Source organism: Cyanistes caeruleus, chromosome 6 (assembly GCF_971803275.1).
Source record: "Cyanistes caeruleus chromosome 6, bCyaCae1.hap1.1, whole genome shotgun sequence".
In the NCBI taxonomy this organism is placed as follows: Eukaryota; Metazoa; Chordata; class Aves; order Passeriformes; family Paridae; genus Cyanistes; species Cyanistes caeruleus.
In genome coordinates, this window is record NC_141706.1 from 38,991,919 (window position 1) to 39,010,884 (window position 18,966).

Genomic DNA, 18,966 nt, shown 5'->3' on the forward strand with positions numbered 1-18,966 from the left:
AGCACTGCAGCACGAACAGCTGCAGGGGTCTCAGCATCACAGTGGGCTTTGCTCATCACTGGGTGAGAATGGCCCTTTGGGATATCACCTGGCTATGGACATCAATGAGGATGGATCCACCTAGCAATGGATTATGATGTCACGGAGGAGCTGGTGTCCCTGCTAGCACCACACCCAGGCAGCACCACACTCCAGCTGACCAAGTTGATGTGTATACGTGCCAGAGACTTCCTCCCTGCCAGGCCAGCACTGCGCTTCTCCACTGCTGCTTGCCTGGCCAACAATTACTGCCTGAAGGCACAGCAGGAGTTTTTGCTGAATCTTTGCTTCTAACTTGCTGTTTCTCCCCTATTCCTCCTTCTCCTCCATCTGCTACATCTTATTCTTCACTTTCTATCAATTTACTCCGTGATGCTAGTTTCACTTTCTTCCTACTCTGGGCTACAGGAAAGCTCCGTACCAGGGCTGTGTCAGGAAAGACCTTGGTAGCTTTCCTGTTTTTCCTGTAGTTTATTTAGCCACGAGCATGGAGGGACCCTGGGTAGGAAATTGGAGACCTCATACCCGACGGGGCCCAATCCTTGCAGAGTTCGCTACCCCAGGTCCCAAGTACTGGCTCCCTGGGACAACAGGTAAATTATCACAGGGAAGCAGTGGCAGCAGGAGGCACAGCACACCGCTTACTTCCACTTAGAAACTTCCTTTCACTACACAGTTGCAGGCACAGGTCCTTTCACAGGCTTGTCTTCCCAGGTCATGCAGCTCATGATCCTACCAAGTACAGAGCTCCTGCATACTCATTTCGAGGGACCAAATGTCCCGCCGAATACAGCTGCTCACCAGGTCCTCGGTACTACATCCATCCATCCATCACCAAAACTGGGAAGCATGAAGCTCCATCAGCACAAATGACTTCACGTCCCAAGACCAAGATAGAAGTCACCCCTGGACCCAGTGAGTAGCATTTCTGCAGTCCTTCTTCCAGGCCAGGCAAGCATGCCTTACTGTTGCCATGTGCCACCTGGGCACAAAACTCTCTGCTCAAGCCCTGAATGGGCTTCAGAGAGTTCCAGGCAGAAAACAAGCAAGACTGAGCACCTCCTTCTTACTTCTCCTCTTCAGTTTAAGTTAGGTCCCAAGCTTCACTTCTTCTTCTGCCTCTTCTCTGTCCCAGGTGACTATACCACGGATCCTGCCAACAAACACATCTACCAAACTGCACAGGCGAACAGCCTGAAGTCCCGACCCAAGGACATAAAAGGCTTCCAAACGCCAGGTACAGAACCTGGGGAAACAGACACTCTTACAGCCTGCGTGTCCTCTGGGGAGCATCTGCAGCTTCTTCAACAGGCCTAGCAAAATGCCTAGGCAGCAGGACATAATGTGTGCTCAACAAGCTTCTTGCTGTCCCAGAGCACCAAATTCTTCCATCTCACAGAGGAACCAACAGCTCTAGCTTCAAACAGCCAATGCCCACCACATGCAACAGAGGCCAGAAGCACTGGGATGAGGGGCAGGATACTCTTCCTGCTCCTCACAGCCAGCTTGGCAGGCTGACTCTCTTCCACCCAGGCATTGCAACCTTTTCCATAGGACTGACCTACACACTCTCTTCCTATTCCATTTCCAGGTCCTGCCACCTACACCCTGCCCAGGATTCTGGGACCCCACACAGCATACACCCGTGCTGAACCATGCTACTCCTTGAAAGGGAAGAGTCAATACCAGAGCGCTTTTCAAGACTTTGCAAGGGTGAGCTATGCTTTTCTGTTCTCTGACTACAGCAGCAGAAGCTTAGGTGTTCTCCTCAGGGCAGAAGGGCCCCAGTGCTTGCCATATCCCCACATAGCACACGCTTCCTTGCACTTGCAGCAAAGCCCAAGAAGCCACAAGTCCTCTGGCTCTGCTATTACCAGTAACACCAATACCTGCCGTCCCTCACTTTTCCACACCAGCAGCTTTGGCACGGTCCAGTTCACTGGCACTAGTAGCACTAATCTCCTCAATCCTCTGAGAAATCACCCTTTCCTCCCAAGGAGCCCTCTCTTCTTAAGGCCCCAGACCTCCCACTCTGCTCCTCTGACCAGAAGCAGCTCAGTACTCATGAGCACCCAAGCAAGAATCCCCACTGCCTCTTTTACCCACCAACCTCATTGCTTCTCTTGCAGACACCAGGTCCTGCAGCGTTTAACAGGGTGGAACTGGATGTCTACAAAACCAGGGCTCCCAAGTATACAATGGGACTTAGAACCAAACTTGCTGGCAAGGATGGGGTTCCAAGTCCAGCAGAGTACACCCTGGGAAAGGTAAGACAGCCTTGCCACCAACATGTTATGCTGGACAGCCTTCACTTGAGTTCAACTCTGGAGACTGAGGCATCATCTTCAACTCTTTTCTTCCTATTTTTCCCTTCCAGTTGTCAGTGACCAAGGCCCGGGACCCTGCTTACACTTTTGGACTGCGACATTCTATCTACAAAGCTTCTTTAATACCTGAAACACATCTTGATTAAAGACAGATATCAGTAGAGACCTTTTTCTGTTCCTCCTTTGTGGCAGGGTGGGGATAGGTGTGCATAGGTGTGCATGGGTGCAGATCAATGGCTCTCACTGTTTCATGTCTATGGCTCAGTTAAAACTTGTCAGGATAAGGAAGAGGGGAGAGCAGTGAGGTAAGAGCATGTGCCAGGCTGACATCTCCAATAGCACCATTTCACCTAACCAGAGCAAAACACTGTGAAAGCTGTCCAGCCCTGCCTTACACAGTCCACCCCACAGTCCATGCCGACCCCAAGGACAAAGCCCATCTCAGCATCCCCCTTTTCAGTGCACACAGGTGGCATCTGCCCAGGGTGTACCCAGAAACACAGCTGCCCTGCAGCAGATCCTGCCACAGGCTCATTTCCACAGACAAGTCCCCAGACCACAGACAGCTGAGGAGAAAGGACCATTATTCCCAGTCTGAAAATGCAATCATCATAGGATCCTGCAACAGCCCAGGTGGGAAGGGACCTTGGAAGGTGACCTCATCCAGCCTTCGTGTGGGAAAGGCAACCTAGAAGAGACTAGCCAGCACCCAGCCAACTGCAAACTTGACTGTGCCCAGTGATGGGACTCTACTGCACCCCAGGGAGGCTGTTTCTCCCGTCTGGCAATTTGGCGATAACAAAAGGATTTGTCTCTGATTCCTAGGGAACAGGATGGGAACTGGAGCGGGCAGCTCTCACAAGTGCTCCAAGGCAGGAGCCTCTCTCAGCTCTGTAGCCAGCACTTCGGTCAGGCTTACTCCATTTGACAAAAGCCCTGTGCTCAGGCACCACTGGACTAGAAAGGGCTGTGCTGGGTGTCTGTGCATGGGGGAGAAGGCAAGTTCCCGGCACCGCGGCACACAGTCCCGCCGCATCCCCGGCGGTGCCGAGCTGGAACATGGTGTGCCGAGGAGCTGCAGCGCCGGCAGCCTGGGCAGAGCGGGCCCAGGCGCTCCTGCGGCGGCTCCGGGCGGGACCCGGCAGCCGTGAGGGGCAGCTCCGACGGCGACAAAGGGAGCGCTGGGTGGGTGGTAGTGGGGTTTAATTTCCTCGCTATCTGAATAAATAGCAGTAAATTACACTAATTTCCTCCAGCCGAATCCGTTTCACGCGTCGTTATCTCCATTCACGAGCTTTTTACTCCTTGTTTTCCGTTCGTGTTTTCCTGCTGAGGAAGGGCCTTGGGGACCTTGTTTGCCTGCGGCTCCTCTCAGTCCAACCCCGAGCAGGCATCTTCCTTGTCAGGGCTTTAGGTGCCCTTCTCTTCATTTTGAAACGCTTGTGGTTAATGGGAAATATTTTAGCTAAACTTACATGAAGATCTGAGTTAGAAAGATTACAAGAGAAGGCCAAGTTAGAATAGGAAAATATTTGTTAAAAGTTGCTGTTGCAGGGGAGGGACAAAGGCAAATGAAGCTTTAGTTAACAGACTGGATGTTGAGTCCTTTGTGGTGCAGGAAAATTTTAGAACTTGTTTTTTAATTTACATAAGGAATTTCGTCCTACCTGCGTTCACAGATGAGGTCAGTGATGCGGTGGTCTATGGGAGCAGTGCTGAGGCAGCAGCAGACAGATTTCTTTCCGGGCAGGTTTTGGGCACCCATGAGTAATGTTGCTTGACTCACCTGGAAGAAGGGCTGGAGAAATGGTACTCAGAGTGACCTTGGTCTTCATACTGAGACATCCACAGATGTGCAGTGGTGGAGCTGAGTCCTTCCCACTCAAGGTGATACAGGGATGAAGGTAGTGCGGAGTATCTGCAGAGCAGCTGTCTGTGATGGGATGCTTGGTTCCTTGCAACGTGTTAAACTTACGCAGTTTTTTAAGTGGAAGCAGCAGATATGCTGTGATCCCCCAACTCTTCCCCTCCCTCCTCTGCCCCTGCCCCATCCTCCATTAATCCTGGTTTACCTGTCATCTCAGGGATTGTGTATGTGAATCCCAGGGTGGTGAACTCTGCCATGATGTGGCCACACGGGTGATAAAACCTCCAGGCTCCATCCATGTTGGTGGATACAAAGCCTACAGCAAGAATATGAGCCTGGGACTGCAGCATTTCCAGGCCCAGTGCCACACAGGAGCCCTGAGGGGTCTTTTCCTGTTTTCTCTTATTTCCAGAAGGTTCAAGGGTGATTCCACTCTGCTCAGCACTCATTAGGCCTCATTCAGGCATTATGCCCCCTCTGGGTTCCTGGAGACAGGTGGCAAACTTAAGAGGCTCAGGGGAGGCAAGGAAGGTCAGTGTGAATGGGACTGGCTCAGAATGGAGTAGAGAAGGCCTTGATGCACCTCACAACCTGGTGCCTATGGGTAAGGCACCTAATATGATTTCCTCTTGAAAACACAACAAACAGACCTTGATGATATCTGCAAGGCAGAAACATGCAATAAGAGAAAAAAACAATGTGATTTTTTTTGTTAATCTAAAAGCTATATGTTCTTGTAGTTTTGGGTCACATAATATGAATGCATGTTTGAACACCTGAAACTTCTGTTTCGTGTCTTATTTTTCAGTGGTCCCTTAATTTATATTTTTTTCCTGGAGAGGGTTATTTGGGCTGGTGTTTGTAAGCAGAATTTTCTGCTGAAAATAATGCTTAGAAGCACCTCTTCCTGCCACTTTTGGGAGTTTGGCAGCCTGAGCGTGCAAATAAATGTGAGAGTCCTTTCCCCAGAGTGCAGAAGAAACTGAGCAGATTACAGTGTGCATTTTCAGGTCATGCAAAAGAAGCTGCATGCCAGCCACAGATGCAGAGTGTTTTCAGACTTCTTCCCAGTAAGTAAATATAGATAAATTTTCCATACATTGGAACTGCCAGTGTGTTTAGCAATTATCAAAAATATTGGTGGGTCTAATAAGTTACTTTTGTGTTTAAGTTTAAGGGAAGAGTTATTGATGGGAAATTTGCCAAAAACATTAGTGACAGTGTTATTAGTTCACAGTCTTAATGGGAAAGCAAGCAGCATGTAAAGTCTAAGACACTGAATCTCAACCACCCAAAAGGCAAGGCACAAGACAGCTAGCTCTCTTCCTGAGACTGTGGCTTGTGATTGATCAGGGTTGCTGAGTGTTCTGAGCATTAACCTGAATAATTTAAATATTTCTAGATTGAAAAGATTTTTATAGTCAGAAAATCTGAAGTGGCTGCCAATCCTCTTTGAGAGAAGCCTGTGTAGTTTGCTTGTTATGGATTTGCTTTTTCTGTAAAACTTTACAGAGAAGAATCTTTATCACAGCTCTGGTTTTTTTTCTGTAGTTGTTTTTGGACATGCATGACCAGAGGGAATTGCTCTCTATCAGGGGGAAATTATTTTTTAGACTGAAATATGATGAGCTGGTATATCCACTTTAATATGTTCCTGCATTTGAGAATAAAGGATAAGCTATGTTATACCAGAAGAAAAAACAAGCAAAACCAAACATCCTTATTCCATCTTCATTTTTTCTCTGGAAGGGATTTAAGGACTCTGGCCATCTGGATGTCTGGCAACTCAGTCAGAGCTGTGGCTACTGTGTGTGTGCAGATTAACTGTGTAGCACATGCACAGTAAGTCCAATGTGTCCAGTACACATCAGACCTGCTGCACATGTGCTGCACAGATGGTCTGTGCATACACAGTAAATCAGCTATGTTAAGCCTACTGCGCATATGCAAACCATCTGTGCATTGCACATATGTATATTTTTGCATGGGAAATCCCTAGTCAGAGCATGAAAGGTTGTGGCAGAGAGGAACTCCAGTGGTAGAGAGACCGTGAGAGAGTCTGACAGTGGCATAAATTAATGCAGCTCCTTGCCTGGTTTTGCTCATGTCTGGGCCAAAGCTGCAAATAAGTTCCTCAGAATCAGAAAATGTGACTAGCTGCTCAACAGTTTCAATATCTGTAACACTTGGCTGCAGGAGAGAATCTGTATCAAAACCATTAAAGGCAGTGATTAACAGCTAGAACTGCAGCTAGTTTGTCAGGTAGCTCAAAATGAACAAGGTCTGGTATTTTACTTATCCAATAAAATAGTGACACTTATATTGCAGACCTCAGAAGTATGTTTAGCCAATTATCTTTCTTTAATTTCCCAGTAATCCTTTTGCTTCTTATCTAGGATTCAGCATTTTTACGTGGGCTGTTTGAGCCTGACTAGGATGCTTGATGATTAGTATATAGGCACAGTTCACATATGTATAGAAAAATATTATCTTTTCAGCGTATATGCAAATTATTTCTTATTATGTTTATGGTACATTTTTAAATCCCAGTTCTGACAATGGCAAGAAGGCTCTTTCAGTCTGCTTTAGGTCTGTCTCAATGAGTTCTAATGGTCTGAAGTTGAAGAGCCCCTTTTTTATCTCACAAGGCATCGCTGCTCATCCAACTGATACGCACTTGAGGGAAGAGATACCTTCACATGCTTGAGAAGTGGGCCAGTGTGAACCTCCTGAAGTTCACCAAGGACAAGTGAAAGGTCACACACCTAGATTGGAGCAATCATCATTTTCACTACAGGCTGGGTGGTGAATGGATTGAGAGCAGCCCTGCAGAGCTGAGACCTAGCTATACTGCTGGATGAAAAATGAGATATGAGCCAGCAATGTGTGTGTGCAGCCCAGGAGGCAAATTTTACCCTGAGTTTCATAAAAAGAAGAGTGCTGTTCAGTGGGATGAGGATTTCCCCCACTGCAGCCCTTTGCACTGTTGTCTTACCTGTCCAGCCTACTCAAAATAGCTTGTTCATTTCCTCTCAACCTTCTCACCAAAAAAGTCCAAGCTTTAACCATCTGAATTTCCAGTCTCAAATTCACAGTATATACCTCCTCTAACAAGTCATGCTCCTTAATTATTATTCCCTCCCCTTCCCACTCCTACCTGTCTATGCTTTATGTTATATTTTTGCTTTTATTCCTGGTTTCTCACTGAAAATTGCCAATAGCTATATGCAGTGAATTTATCCTTACTTTTATTCTAAGAAGACCTGTAACTTTCTTGGTCAAGAACTTCTAGAAAAAATTGTCTGCAATCACATACTGTCAAGGCCAGGTTTTACAAGTTTATTAATACAGTAATAACACTACTGTGTAGTAAATCATATGAAGTCAGTACTTGAAGTGGTGGATTCCACTACGCTGTAAATAATCCATTGAACTAAAGGGAAATACCTGAGTGAAGAAAAGAGGCAGCATTTTTCTGTAATACAAATTAGAAACATATACCTCAGAGTTGGATTGATTTTGAAAGAAGATTCTGGAAATGTGATAAAAGTGCAAAAAACAATAAAGTGTGACGTATGAAGTGATCTGTCGTTTCTAGTCAGAGTTCCAGCCTCAATAAGCTGCAAGATAGACAAGGCTCTAAAAGAGAAAGAAAAAAAGAAAAATATAAATAAAGGAAGGCTTAAGGAAGGGGGGATAGGGATAGGGTTAGGAAAATTGTAGATTATTTGAGGCCATCTCCTTGACCCTAGCCTACCTCCACTGGTGCAACCACTGGTCAGGGTGAAGTAAACCTGACAATAGCTATTCATCATACTGTAGACTTGAATGTAAAATGAAAACCACAACTACCTCATATGATGCAAGTACATACAGGAAGGGATTAAATCAATGAAAGATGTTATCCCAAAGCAAAATAGGAATTCCTATTGAATTCAGCCCTTACGAGAAAGAGCTGATTTTTCCCTGCCTTAAGCTACAAACATATGCATGTAATACACCCTCGTAGTCAGGAGTGTTGAAATTCCATAGGAGTTTCTTGACCCAGCCCTCCAATTACTTTTTGTCACTAAGGTGCATAATGTTCCCATGAATAACTTGCTTTCAAGGATGAGCAAATGCTGTACAGTAAGGAAAAATAGTAATTATTTGATTTCAGAGAGACTTTTTGGTCTTCCCATCTTTGTTTACTTCAAAAGCTGGTAATGGTTTTAATTTTTTTGCCCGAATGAAAGAATCAAAAAAATATCATCCTTAGAACACCTGACATTTCTTCCTGCAAAATCTTCTTCCTTGAAAGGCAGAAGTACAACAGGTAACAGATCATAGTCAGGGAATTTCTGCAGCTGGGCTGATACATGCAAGTAAATGTTCTGCACTGAATTACAGAGATAATGTAAGTACAGACGAAGACCTCCTTTGAAAAGAAAACAAACCAAAAAGCTCTGTTCTTCCTCCTGCTTTTTAGCATCCTCAAAGGAGGAAAATTCAACATCAAGTGTCACAGTACCATGAAATATCTCAAGACTGTCTATTAGTCTTCTCTAACAAAGCACACATTTTTCAAATTTCTCAAGGCTTTGCTGAAATCATGGGCCAGTCTGGGAACATCTTAAGAGTGTGCACACATATGCACACATTCTTTGAATGACCCCTTCATTCTTCAAAGAATTGTCCATAAATTTCTACTCTTTGTACTAAAGTGCATTAATTAAAAATATCTGGTTAATGTGACCTTTCTATTTTTAGATCTGAAAAACGGGTTATCCATATACAGCCACAGCTTCACTGTTTAAACTAAATCTCTCTTAAAATAACTGCAACGCCTTCTTTTCTGTCCTTTAGCCCTAAAAATAACAATTGTCACAACCAAGGAACACAGCAGTACTTCAGTTATTTGTCATAAATCACTCACAGACAACAGCTTCAGTTCCTTGTTATAATTGGACAGTGAAAATGTTGAAGGGTTTCTAAAATAGAGGTGTTGGCCCCTTTGATTGACAGGTACCATGGAACTGCAGTCTGTCCAACCTTCTTCCCTAAAGCCAAGATCTCCTTCAAAACCTTAGGAAATTTTTTATACTCAATGGAAGTTGTCTATTTAAAGCATTGGTGCATGGAAATGAGTAATAAATCAATCAGCGTTTGCCATCGGTTAGCAGGTGGTGAGCAATTACATTTTGCATCATTTGATAAGTTTTTTTTATTGAATGCTATCTCTCTTTTACTTTACTGTTATAATTTTTTTTTCAATCATTTAACTGTTATGTCAGCCCAGAAGTTTCACTTTTGCTTCTCCCCATTCCACTGAGTGGGGGTGTGGAATTTGGATTTAGTGAGCAGCTGTGTAGTGCTTAGCTGGCAGAAAGGTTGAAATAAGTACCGGTCTGGCTGGAATGTGTTAAAAGAAATTTGTTATAAACATTGATTATCTTGGTTTAATAGACAAAGTTGGTTACAATGTTGATTTCTTTGCTCTCACAGCTGTGCTTGCTCTTAGGGTTGTGTCCTGGAATACCTGTAATGCCTTACCTGCAGTATGTGTTCCCTATGGTGATAATTGCCTTTGGGGCCTGGGCTAAGACTATCACTGTAGGTACTTTCTAGCATTGGATTATGATCTGATAGCATTGCTGGCTGGGAAAACAATCTGTTGTATGAATTCAGTATTGCAGACACCTCAATTTTCTGGGAGTGACCTACAGGGAACAATTGATCACAATTTTTTCTCTTAGGGAAAAGGCCTTTTCTTCTCAGAGAGACAATTTACAGGGGACATTCCTTCCTTCCCTCCTTCCCTGCCTCCTTCCCTCCCTCCTTCCTTCTGCCCTTCCTTCCCTCCACTCTTCCCTCCGTCCTTCCGCCCTGCCTTCCTGCCTGCTTGCCTGCCTCCCTCCCTCCCTTCCGCAGGCTGATTACATAGTGTTTGAGAATTTTAAATATTTTGGATAATGTTTAAACATCTTTGCAACCAGCCCGGTCCTTTTACGGGGAGCCAGCATGTTGCTGCATATGGTTTAGGTCTTGTTTAAGGTCAGACCAATTCATTAAAAACATAATCCAGAGCTCTGACCAAATATTGGATAGTTCTGAGTGGTGGGGTGTGTGGGATAGTATGGGAAATTTTCTGGGGCACTGGGCACCTCCAAGCGTGTTTGAACCTCCCCTCTGAACAAGTGTTGTTACCTCAGCCCTTCCTACTCCTACAATGGACTCCTATTAAGGCTGCCATGGTTTTGGAACAGTACTGCCCAATTTAAATGGAAAACTACATTCTCCCCACCCCCACTGTTCTAGTGGGAAACAGGCAGAAATTATGGGTTGAGAAAGGAAGATTTGCTGGAAACAGCAAGGAAATAAGAAACAGAAAGAATATTTATAGCAAAAGTGTACAAAGAAAGGGTGATTTACACTCAAAAATGCTCACCAGGCCCAGGACAATGATAAACAATGGTGGACAGCTCCTCTGCATGCCATGCTTTCCCCTGACCACAAGCCATGTCCACCTTCTTATTGGAAATGAGAGTCCCTTCCCTCTGTCCACCAGTAATGAGGTGAAGTGGTACAGAGCAGCAACCTAGGTATTGTCTCACAGCTACTGTAAAAAATTAACCTTTTCCTGGGTGAAACCAGGACACATGCCTATAGTGCAGTTCAAGGACAAATCAATGTAGTCTGTGTTATGTTCCATTAAAAAAAAGGTTGTTTGCAGTGAAGTGGTGGGAAAAGACTGGTATCTTTGGAGATATACGCAAGATCAAGATAATACTAGCTTGAAGAGAGTTTCAGAAATTTTTTTGCATTTAAAGCCAGAGAAAGAAGACAGCAGTCAACATTCCTCACACAGATAGAATATATGGCCCAATTCACTGCCCACAAAAAATATATTGCTGCTAATAGAAGTTTTTCTCAATTAAGGATTGCAGAATTGGGTCTTGAGAGAACACAAATGGTTAAATGGAGGAATGTACTTACAAAAGAGTAGTTAATGAAGTACTGCAGTTTGACTACAGTAATCTTGTGGTGGTGAGGTGGTATGTTGGTTGAAAATGATGAGGATTATGGTGCAGTGATTTAAGAAGTTCTATTGGTATTCACTGGTGTGTAAAATGTAAATACATTTGTGAAGTTGAGCACAAACCAAAATGTTTGTGAAGAAAGTCTTTGGGTCAATTGGATTGCTGAACAGAGGTGCATCCTTTCTTTGTAAGAGATCTGGCTTTAAATAAAGCTATTCTTCATATTCAGACACAGGTCGAGATTTCTTGTTGAGGCCATCTGGCTAGTATTAACATCCTGCTTTAAAACTGTGTTCTTGCTAGTTTCCCAGACTTGCATCAGTCTTTTGAAAAAGTTTTATTTTTCATGATTAATGATTCACACTTTCATTTTCAATCAGGAGAAACAAACATATTTCATGCTAAGAAGTGAGCTAGCAACAGAATATGCAAGGAAATGCTGCTTTATTGTTTTGTTTGTGGGCTGTTTGTTTGTTTTTTTATGACAAAAAAAAAGATTAAAAAAAGAGGAAAATAATAGAAGCCAATATGTTTGACAATTGGTGAACTGAATTTGTATTTCCACTGCTGGGAGCCAAAAAGTGGTGAGAAGTAAAAACAGCCAAGCTAGGGCTTTTGGAACCCCTTGGAATGACTAGCACAGACAAGTTTGTAGACCATAAGTCACTCTTTATCCCATGAAGTTCTGAGTCAAAAGTCTGAGCTCTTGGGGCACACTTACCACTCAGATTACCCAGACACTCCTGGATTTCCTCTTGGCACCTTTCCTGGTACATATCAGGATGCATGGAAGCCTGTAGAGCTCTGACTCAAGGCAGCACTTGTAGACTTATGGCTTTGGAAACCCTGATGTCTCTGTGACTATAAACTTCCGTATACTAATAAATTAAACAAGGCTGGGACGTGTTTGTTCATTATTTAGCAATCATTTAGACTGTTTAATTGTAGACAAGGTCCCTGGCATGGTTTTAGTCCAAAAAAAATGCAGTTTCCTAGTCAGGATCTGGGCAAGGTTTGGGAATTACATGGGGCCAGGGAAGAGAGAGTGTGCTGGGCATTGTAGTAGATGAGAAATTATTGTAGCAGAAGAGAGGGAGTTTGGTTCCATAAACACACACCATGCCATGGTGTTTGGTTTAAAACCCAGAGAATGGTTATTTAAGTTTGCTTTAATAATGTATCATAGCCTGAAGGTATCTAGATTTTACAGAGTTTGCCTGTCATGTTTTGCAGGTGTTGTGGTTTAACCAAAGCCAGGATGGAAGATTTCCAGGATCTGCAGCTCTGGGTTGACTTTGCCAAAGGGGCTGCTACAGATTTAGGACAGAAGGTTTCACTGTCCAGGGCTAGATTGCCTGTAGTGAAAGCACTCCATATAACAGGGTTGTCCTAGCGCTATGGTAATCCAACATTTCAAATATATTCTTGCTCTCCATACCAAGTATGACCCAGCTGTTGCTCTGTAAAAGGGTATTTTAATGATGTTTCTTTATTTATATCAGTTTATTAAGTTAATTCTTTGCAAAATATGAGGTTTAGATATGTGTTCATATATAAGGACTGAGGTTTTTTATGGAATGTACACAAAATGCCTGATTTTCATAAACTTCAGGATGCTATACTAACTCTTTTCAAGACTTCCACACCTGCCACATAAGGTGTTTAATTTGTATTTGAGATGTGACTGAAACAGTATCATTTCAAAAGGTTTGGATAAAGGTTATTTTTGCCCTTCTATCTGCCTTTTTAATTTTCAAAAAACAGAGCAAATGAAAATAAGCCACTGGAATATTCAAATTCAGTTAAGCAAGTGCAGATCAAGGTTTGCATCCCTATAGCATTTTTATTGTATAAATAGACATTCATGTTCATAATTTACCTGAGGAAAATATCTTGATATATTTTTCTTTAATCTCATCATTCTTCGTACTAAAGGTCTGAATTTTGGACAGTGCAGTAAAGCTTTTCAATATAGTATTTTAAGACTCTGCAGTCCTTTACTTGTCTCAGTCAGTCTTGGTAGCTTTAGTGTGCACAAGACATAGTGGTAATACTACTTATGTGATACCAATCCATGGTTACCTTCTTGAGATTGTAATATGGTGCTGTGGATTTAAAAGGCATTTCAGATCGATAAAAGGCAACATATTAATCTGGCAGGACTTTAAGCTAAGGCTATTTGTCTGGCATGTAGTATGTTCCCTTTAATATTTGTTCATCTTCGAAGGAAGATTGCCAGAGTTCTTTCTTACTAATGGAGGTAGGAATGAGTAAAATCATATCCCAAGGCTCAGACACATTATTTTATACCATATGTCTAGTAAGACTGAGCAATCTAGGTATCATTAGAGCTGTTTTCTCATGAGAATAATGGTACTCTATCACATACACAGACTCAAGAACACCATGTGTGAGCTTTGATATGACTAGGTGCACTGTTCAAAATACAAAATGTGTGATAGATCCCACTGGTATGTTCTTCACGGCCCCCCTGTTTGAATTTATACAAAGACTTTATGTCAGAAAATGTTTAATCAACTCTGCAAAGTAAGTATTATTCCTCAGGTCCTTGCAGCCTCAGCAAGCATAGATAAACTTCACAACATTTATGCTTATGGAAGTTCACCCATTAATTACCACCACTTTAAATTTTGCTTCACCTTATTTTTCATGAGTGGAAATTCAGCAGTAAGACCTGTTTAAATAATTGTGGCTTGATTAGCACACAGCCAGTGTGTAACTGGAAACATGAGCTGATGTAGAATTGTGGATTCTGAGGTGTTCAGGCCAAAGTATATTTTTTGCTCTTCATGAAAGTTGCCTGTGATGGAAGACTTCTAACTCTTCTAAGATGTTGGAACATCATTTGGGCTATCAGTAGAAAACAAAATTGAAAGTGTTCAAGATTGCTTCTTTTGTTTATGCTACAATTACAGCACCTTTCAGAGATACAGAAAAAGTAGGATTCCAGAGAAGACCTTGAGCAGAATATGGATTCTTTTTCTTCTGATATTTGCTCCCAGGCAAGGTGTTGGAGTGTGTCAGTGATTTTTTTTTTTGTTTTGTTTTCAGGGAAAAAAAAGTTTTTTACTTTTCTTTGTTTAAAATAAATGATTTTTAAAAAAAAATTACAAGTGTTATTTAGGATTCTAAGTCTTGAGGGAAGACTTGTATTCTTACAATGACTTACTTTCATGAACTGAGGTTCTTTAATGGCAACTGAAAATGACACAATCATAAGGGAGTGTTTCACAAATGATTTTGTGTTGCCTCCACTTTCAAAGAATCTTCTATTCCCCATCAAACCATATATAAGGTATGCTATTTACTTTTCAGAAAATAGGGCAAGACAGGCAAGTCTTGTCCCATAGTTCAGCAAATCCTAGAACATTCTTTAAGGCCACATGGGAAATTATCTCATGATAATGACCATTGGAGTGAAAAAATTGTTTTTTCCAAAAAACAGCAATTTTATTTAACTTAAAAAATAAGTAGAGCTTTTGAAAGTAATATACCATACAGTTTTGTCTTTAAAGCAGAAGGGAAAAAGGTCTGATGAAGTTGGATATAATCTGTGAAATTAGAGCTAGGAGGGCAAAGTTGAAATATTAAACTATCTCCTTTAAAAAAACCTACTTTGAACAAATGTCAACTATAAACTATGCTTACAGGCATTTAAACTCACTAGCAGATGCTGACATGATAGACTGTTACTTTTGCTGCTCTAGTCAACACAGGAACAAATTACCATGGCGCTCTACATCTTTGATTCCTGTCTTTGCTTTGGTGTTGATAAGGGTTTAAGCTCCCTGGGCCTCAGTTCTTAGTCATTTCATATTAATTCATAGCTTCCTCCTCATTCTTTTTGTAAGTTTAATTTGTTATTGTGTTAGGTGAAATTTGTTTTATGATAATAGTGGTAATAAAGACTGATGGCGTCTTTACTTAATGGAGCTATTTTGTGAATCTTTATCAAGCTTTTCTCATTGTGCCAAGAGCAGAGCATCTGTGATTATTGCAGTGTAGTTTAAAGCACTCAGTTTGTGACAGAGACAAGTTCTGCTTTTGGCTGCCTAAGTAACACTCTTTCTTTTCACTAGAAATCATATGTCTGCAGTTGAAAACAGCACTTGACCCCACAACACTGAGGCTGACCATCAAGGCCAGAATAAGAAATTACTTGGAGAGGAACTGTACATCAGTTAGTTCTCTTTAGACATAGTGACTTTTAAGTTGAAATTAGTATTTTCAGATATTCTTTTGCAATAACAGTGTTTCCAATTCTATTAAATTTTGTATAAATACATTCTATTCTGCACTTCTTGCATGAGCACCATGGTAACTCAGAACTCAGGAAAGGAGGATCTAGCTCTCTAGGCTAGAATTTGTCTAGGGAAGCAGGTTTAAAGATATGTCCTGTGAAAATGGTCTAGGGAATCTTCCCTGCAGATAGAAACTTTCAAGTTCTTCTTTCATTTCAACTAGGATAAAGTATTCCATCCTAGACATCTGTAATATCCTAGACAGTGACTGAAAACAGAACAATGTGAGGGTCTGCAGCAACATCAGTTGGGTGATCTGATGTAACACTCCATTTTATAATTCGTTTTAGCTGATTTTCCTCATGATGTAAGGTCAATGTACTGATGTTACTGTCTAAACTGAATATTAACAGTAAGATAATTATTGATCAATGTATTCTATGTATGCTATTCTAATGACATATTATATTCTTATATTAATAATACATAATGAAAACAAAATATATTAGACTTAAAAATAAAAAAGAAAAACATTGCGAAACTCCCCCCAGAACAATTAAAATACTTTATGGGGACATTATTAAAGTCTCTAGAAAAATTAATATGATATATTTTCACATAATTCTTCCTCATTATTTTTCATTCAAGTAAAAGAGAGCTTCCTTATATAGGGTTTTCTTTTTTACTAAACAAAAATTGCAAGATGATATTTTTAAAGTATCAATTCGTTTATTACCAGCATTTTTAAGCTGAAAGAGATCAGTAACTGCACTAAGACAACAAACCACTTAGTGAGGAATCTTCCAAGTTTGCTCTGCAATATGGGAAATGGTATTAGATGGGGGTTTTGTCCTCTGCATTTGTAGCCCTTTTCATGAGAAATCATGTCATTACTTATGACAGTAGATGGTGGCAAACATGGCTTTATGTCACAGAGGCCCAGGATAAACAAGAGAACTTGACCTAGCTTTTTTTGCTTTGCTCCTTTTTTTATCTTTCTGGTTTTTTTTTTCCTTCCCCAGAATCTTTGTGCTAAATGGGTTGAAGTAGATTTGGTTTGTACTTCTCAGAGAGGATTCAATGTGACATGTTATGGGAAGCTCTGGCAGAAATATGTGGTAAGTAGGTCACAACAGCTCTGTTGATTAGCATATTGGTGATTTAAAACCACAGTATCAGTTATAAAGTGGTAGATGGATAACATAAAATCTTGTGTATTTATTGGGAGAAGGAATTTTTACAGCATGAGACCAAGCTGAGTAACCATGCTGTACTAGGAATATATTTATTTTTCTTAAAACCGTAACCCCCTCATGAAATGTTTTTAGCCCTCAGCTTAGCCTGAGGCCAAATCCAAGGAAAGTAGCCTAAAGCTCATGATGAATGTTTACTGACTTTTGTGGTCAGTGTTTCTCAGGAGTAAATTGTAAAGAGCATATGAGCCACACTTTATGTTTCCAGCTTCAGGCTGTGGAAAGGAACTGGAGGAAAAGCTATGCCATTTAAAATTACCCCAAATTATGTTCACAAAATATACTTCACCTTTTCACAGCTGTGCATACTAAAATTAAGTATTTCATTCCCTACTAGGAAGTCAGATACACCTACCTCATGTGTTTTAAATAAAATAAGAAGCAGGTTCATTTAGCAAACAAGACAGATAATTCAACATGAAAATCTAGGGGCTGAGAGATGATCTTGGGAGTTTCTGGGTGAACCTTGAGATTTGGCACAAGGCAAGTGTGCAGCAATCCCTTCCCTAGATTACCGGTAGGATGTGCATTGCCTTTTTCCTACTGTCTTTATTCATGTTTCAGCAGCTTGCCACAAGCAATATACCAAGCTCATACAAAAACCTGTCTGTGTAGCACACCAATGTGTGCGTACAAACACACATACACGGTTCATTTCAGAAGATTCCATGTAACCTTAATAAAAAACTGCTTTCTGAGGTAGAGAATATGTTGAGCTGTGCTGCACAAGGTCCTTGCTGAACAGAGGAATTTTACAAAATATAGTTACAAGATTTTTCTATGACTGCCATGGTTACGTTCTATTTCCATAGCTTGGTATTTTTCCATATTCATTTCAGAGTCATGTATATCAAATAAAGTGTCACTAGATGTAGAAGTCAATATTAATACAATAATATATTAATGATATCCACATAACACCAATATGTATACATGTTATACTTACATGTACAATGCTTGGAGAGAATTTGGATAGCATATCAGACTGGAGGTGAACTTTGAGGTTCAGGTATGATAACATTTATTGGCTGAAAACACACAATCTTATTACAGACAACAATGAAATTTTTTATGTGATGTCCATCAGTGCAAACTTTTTAATTTTAAAACATTTTGCTCCAAGGCCAACTATGATAAAATTCTAAATATAATTTTAGAACACCTATAAATCATAATTTCAAAATGTACATTTTTTTAAAAATTTGAAAACAAGAGGCAAAACAACAACCAACTGATCTGAAAGCTGTAATCTGAAAGCAAATAAATTATGTATTTTTTTCCTTTTCATCAGGTAAAATCAGAAATCACTTCCAATCAGATCTTCACAGATGAATAACACACTGGTCTGCATAACTGAGAAATAAAAACATTGACGTTAATTAGAACTGGCTTTTGGCATTATTTTATTTTTAAGTACACAAAGGAAGAAAACACAGAATGCTGATCAAAATAGGTCCATCTATGTATTTTAAATCATAATTCCAACACTATCTTACTCAAATTTAAGGGAATGGCAAATGTTAGTATAGATTCAGCTGCAGCTTGTCCCCTTTAGAAAAAATTTCCTTTTTAGACAGCTAAAATTTTACCTTTACCTATGTATAATAAGACCCAATTCTGTTTTTCTGAGTGAGTAGGGTAAAAACTGGGCTCCTTCCACTGACATTATGTCTAGTCAAGTCTTCTAACCAAGTAGCAGAAGAAATTAGTATAATTGTAGTAAAGCGATCTCCAGAGTTAATTACAGGTCAGTTATAGTAAAGGGGCTCAGATAAAGAAAGTGTATTTTAACATATATGCATATATATACATGCAAATGCATATTGAAAATATACTTCCAGGTATATGAATACTTAGGAACAATTATTGACCACTTATGAATCCTCCATCTTTTCAATTCTCTTTGTTACTTTTTTTTATAAATTTACTCTTGTAGTTAATACAAAATCAAGAGTATAATCTTTATTTTTAGCCTCTTTAGCCTCATTCTTTTCCCCATTTACAGATACCACTGAGTGACTTTTGTTGTTGTTTTTGCTTGGTTTTTTGTTTGGTTGTTTTTTTGCTTTAAATATTTGGGAGCATTTGGAGAGTTAAATATTTTGGGAGTTTGTAAGTCATTCCCGTGGAGGCCAGTGCAATCCAGCAACATGTAAGCATTGGGACAGAAACCAAATGCATCCTCAATATGTAGTGCCT

The 18,966-nt window shown here is 40.8% G+C and overlaps 1 protein-coding gene and 1 long non-coding RNA gene across 4 annotated transcripts; both read left to right on the forward strand.

Moving 5' to 3' along the window:
* The first annotated feature begins 141 nt into the window (after positions 1-141).
* Positions 142-2,529, forward strand: LOC111930334 (ciliary microtubule associated protein 1A-like). The gene is made up of 6 exons (XM_023928355.2): positions 142-632; positions 754-954; positions 1,175-1,276; positions 1,631-1,752; positions 2,169-2,306; positions 2,417-2,529. The coding sequence occupies exons 1-6, from the start codon at positions 527-529 to the stop codon at positions 2,510-2,512; spliced, it is 765 nt and encodes a 254-aa protein (XP_023784123.1). The 5' UTR covers positions 142-526; the 3' UTR covers positions 2,513-2,529.
* Positions 2,530-3,631: 1,102 nt separating this feature from the next.
* Positions 3,632-7,815, forward strand: LOC111930052 (uncharacterized). 3 transcript variants are annotated; one of them, XR_015287923.1, is made up of 5 exons: positions 3,632-4,050; positions 4,117-4,253; positions 4,646-4,837; positions 5,231-5,303; positions 6,882-7,815. It is a non-coding gene; the product is annotated as an uncharacterized LOC111930052 (long non-coding RNA). The 3 variants fall into 3 exon arrangements; XR_002865014.2 differs by having other exon boundaries at positions 3,693-3,780; XR_015287924.1 differs by lacking the exon at positions 4,117-4,253 and having other exon boundaries at positions 3,693-4,050.
* Positions 7,816-18,966: the final 11,151 nt, after the last annotated feature.

Bases quoted from the DNA above. Each gene is read 5' to 3' on its own strand.
- LOC111930334 (XM_023928355.2), top strand. From the start codon at position 527: ATGGAGGGACCCTGGGTAGGAAATTGGAGACCTCATACCCGACGGGGC. The intron at 633-753 runs GTAAATTATCAC...TTGTCTTCCCAG, and splicing joins CTGGCTCCCTGGGACAACAG to GTCATGCAGCTCATGATCCT. The intron at 1,277-1,630 runs GTACAGAACCTG...TTCCATTTCCAG, and splicing joins AAAAGGCTTCCAAACGCCAG to GTCCTGCCACCTACACCCTG.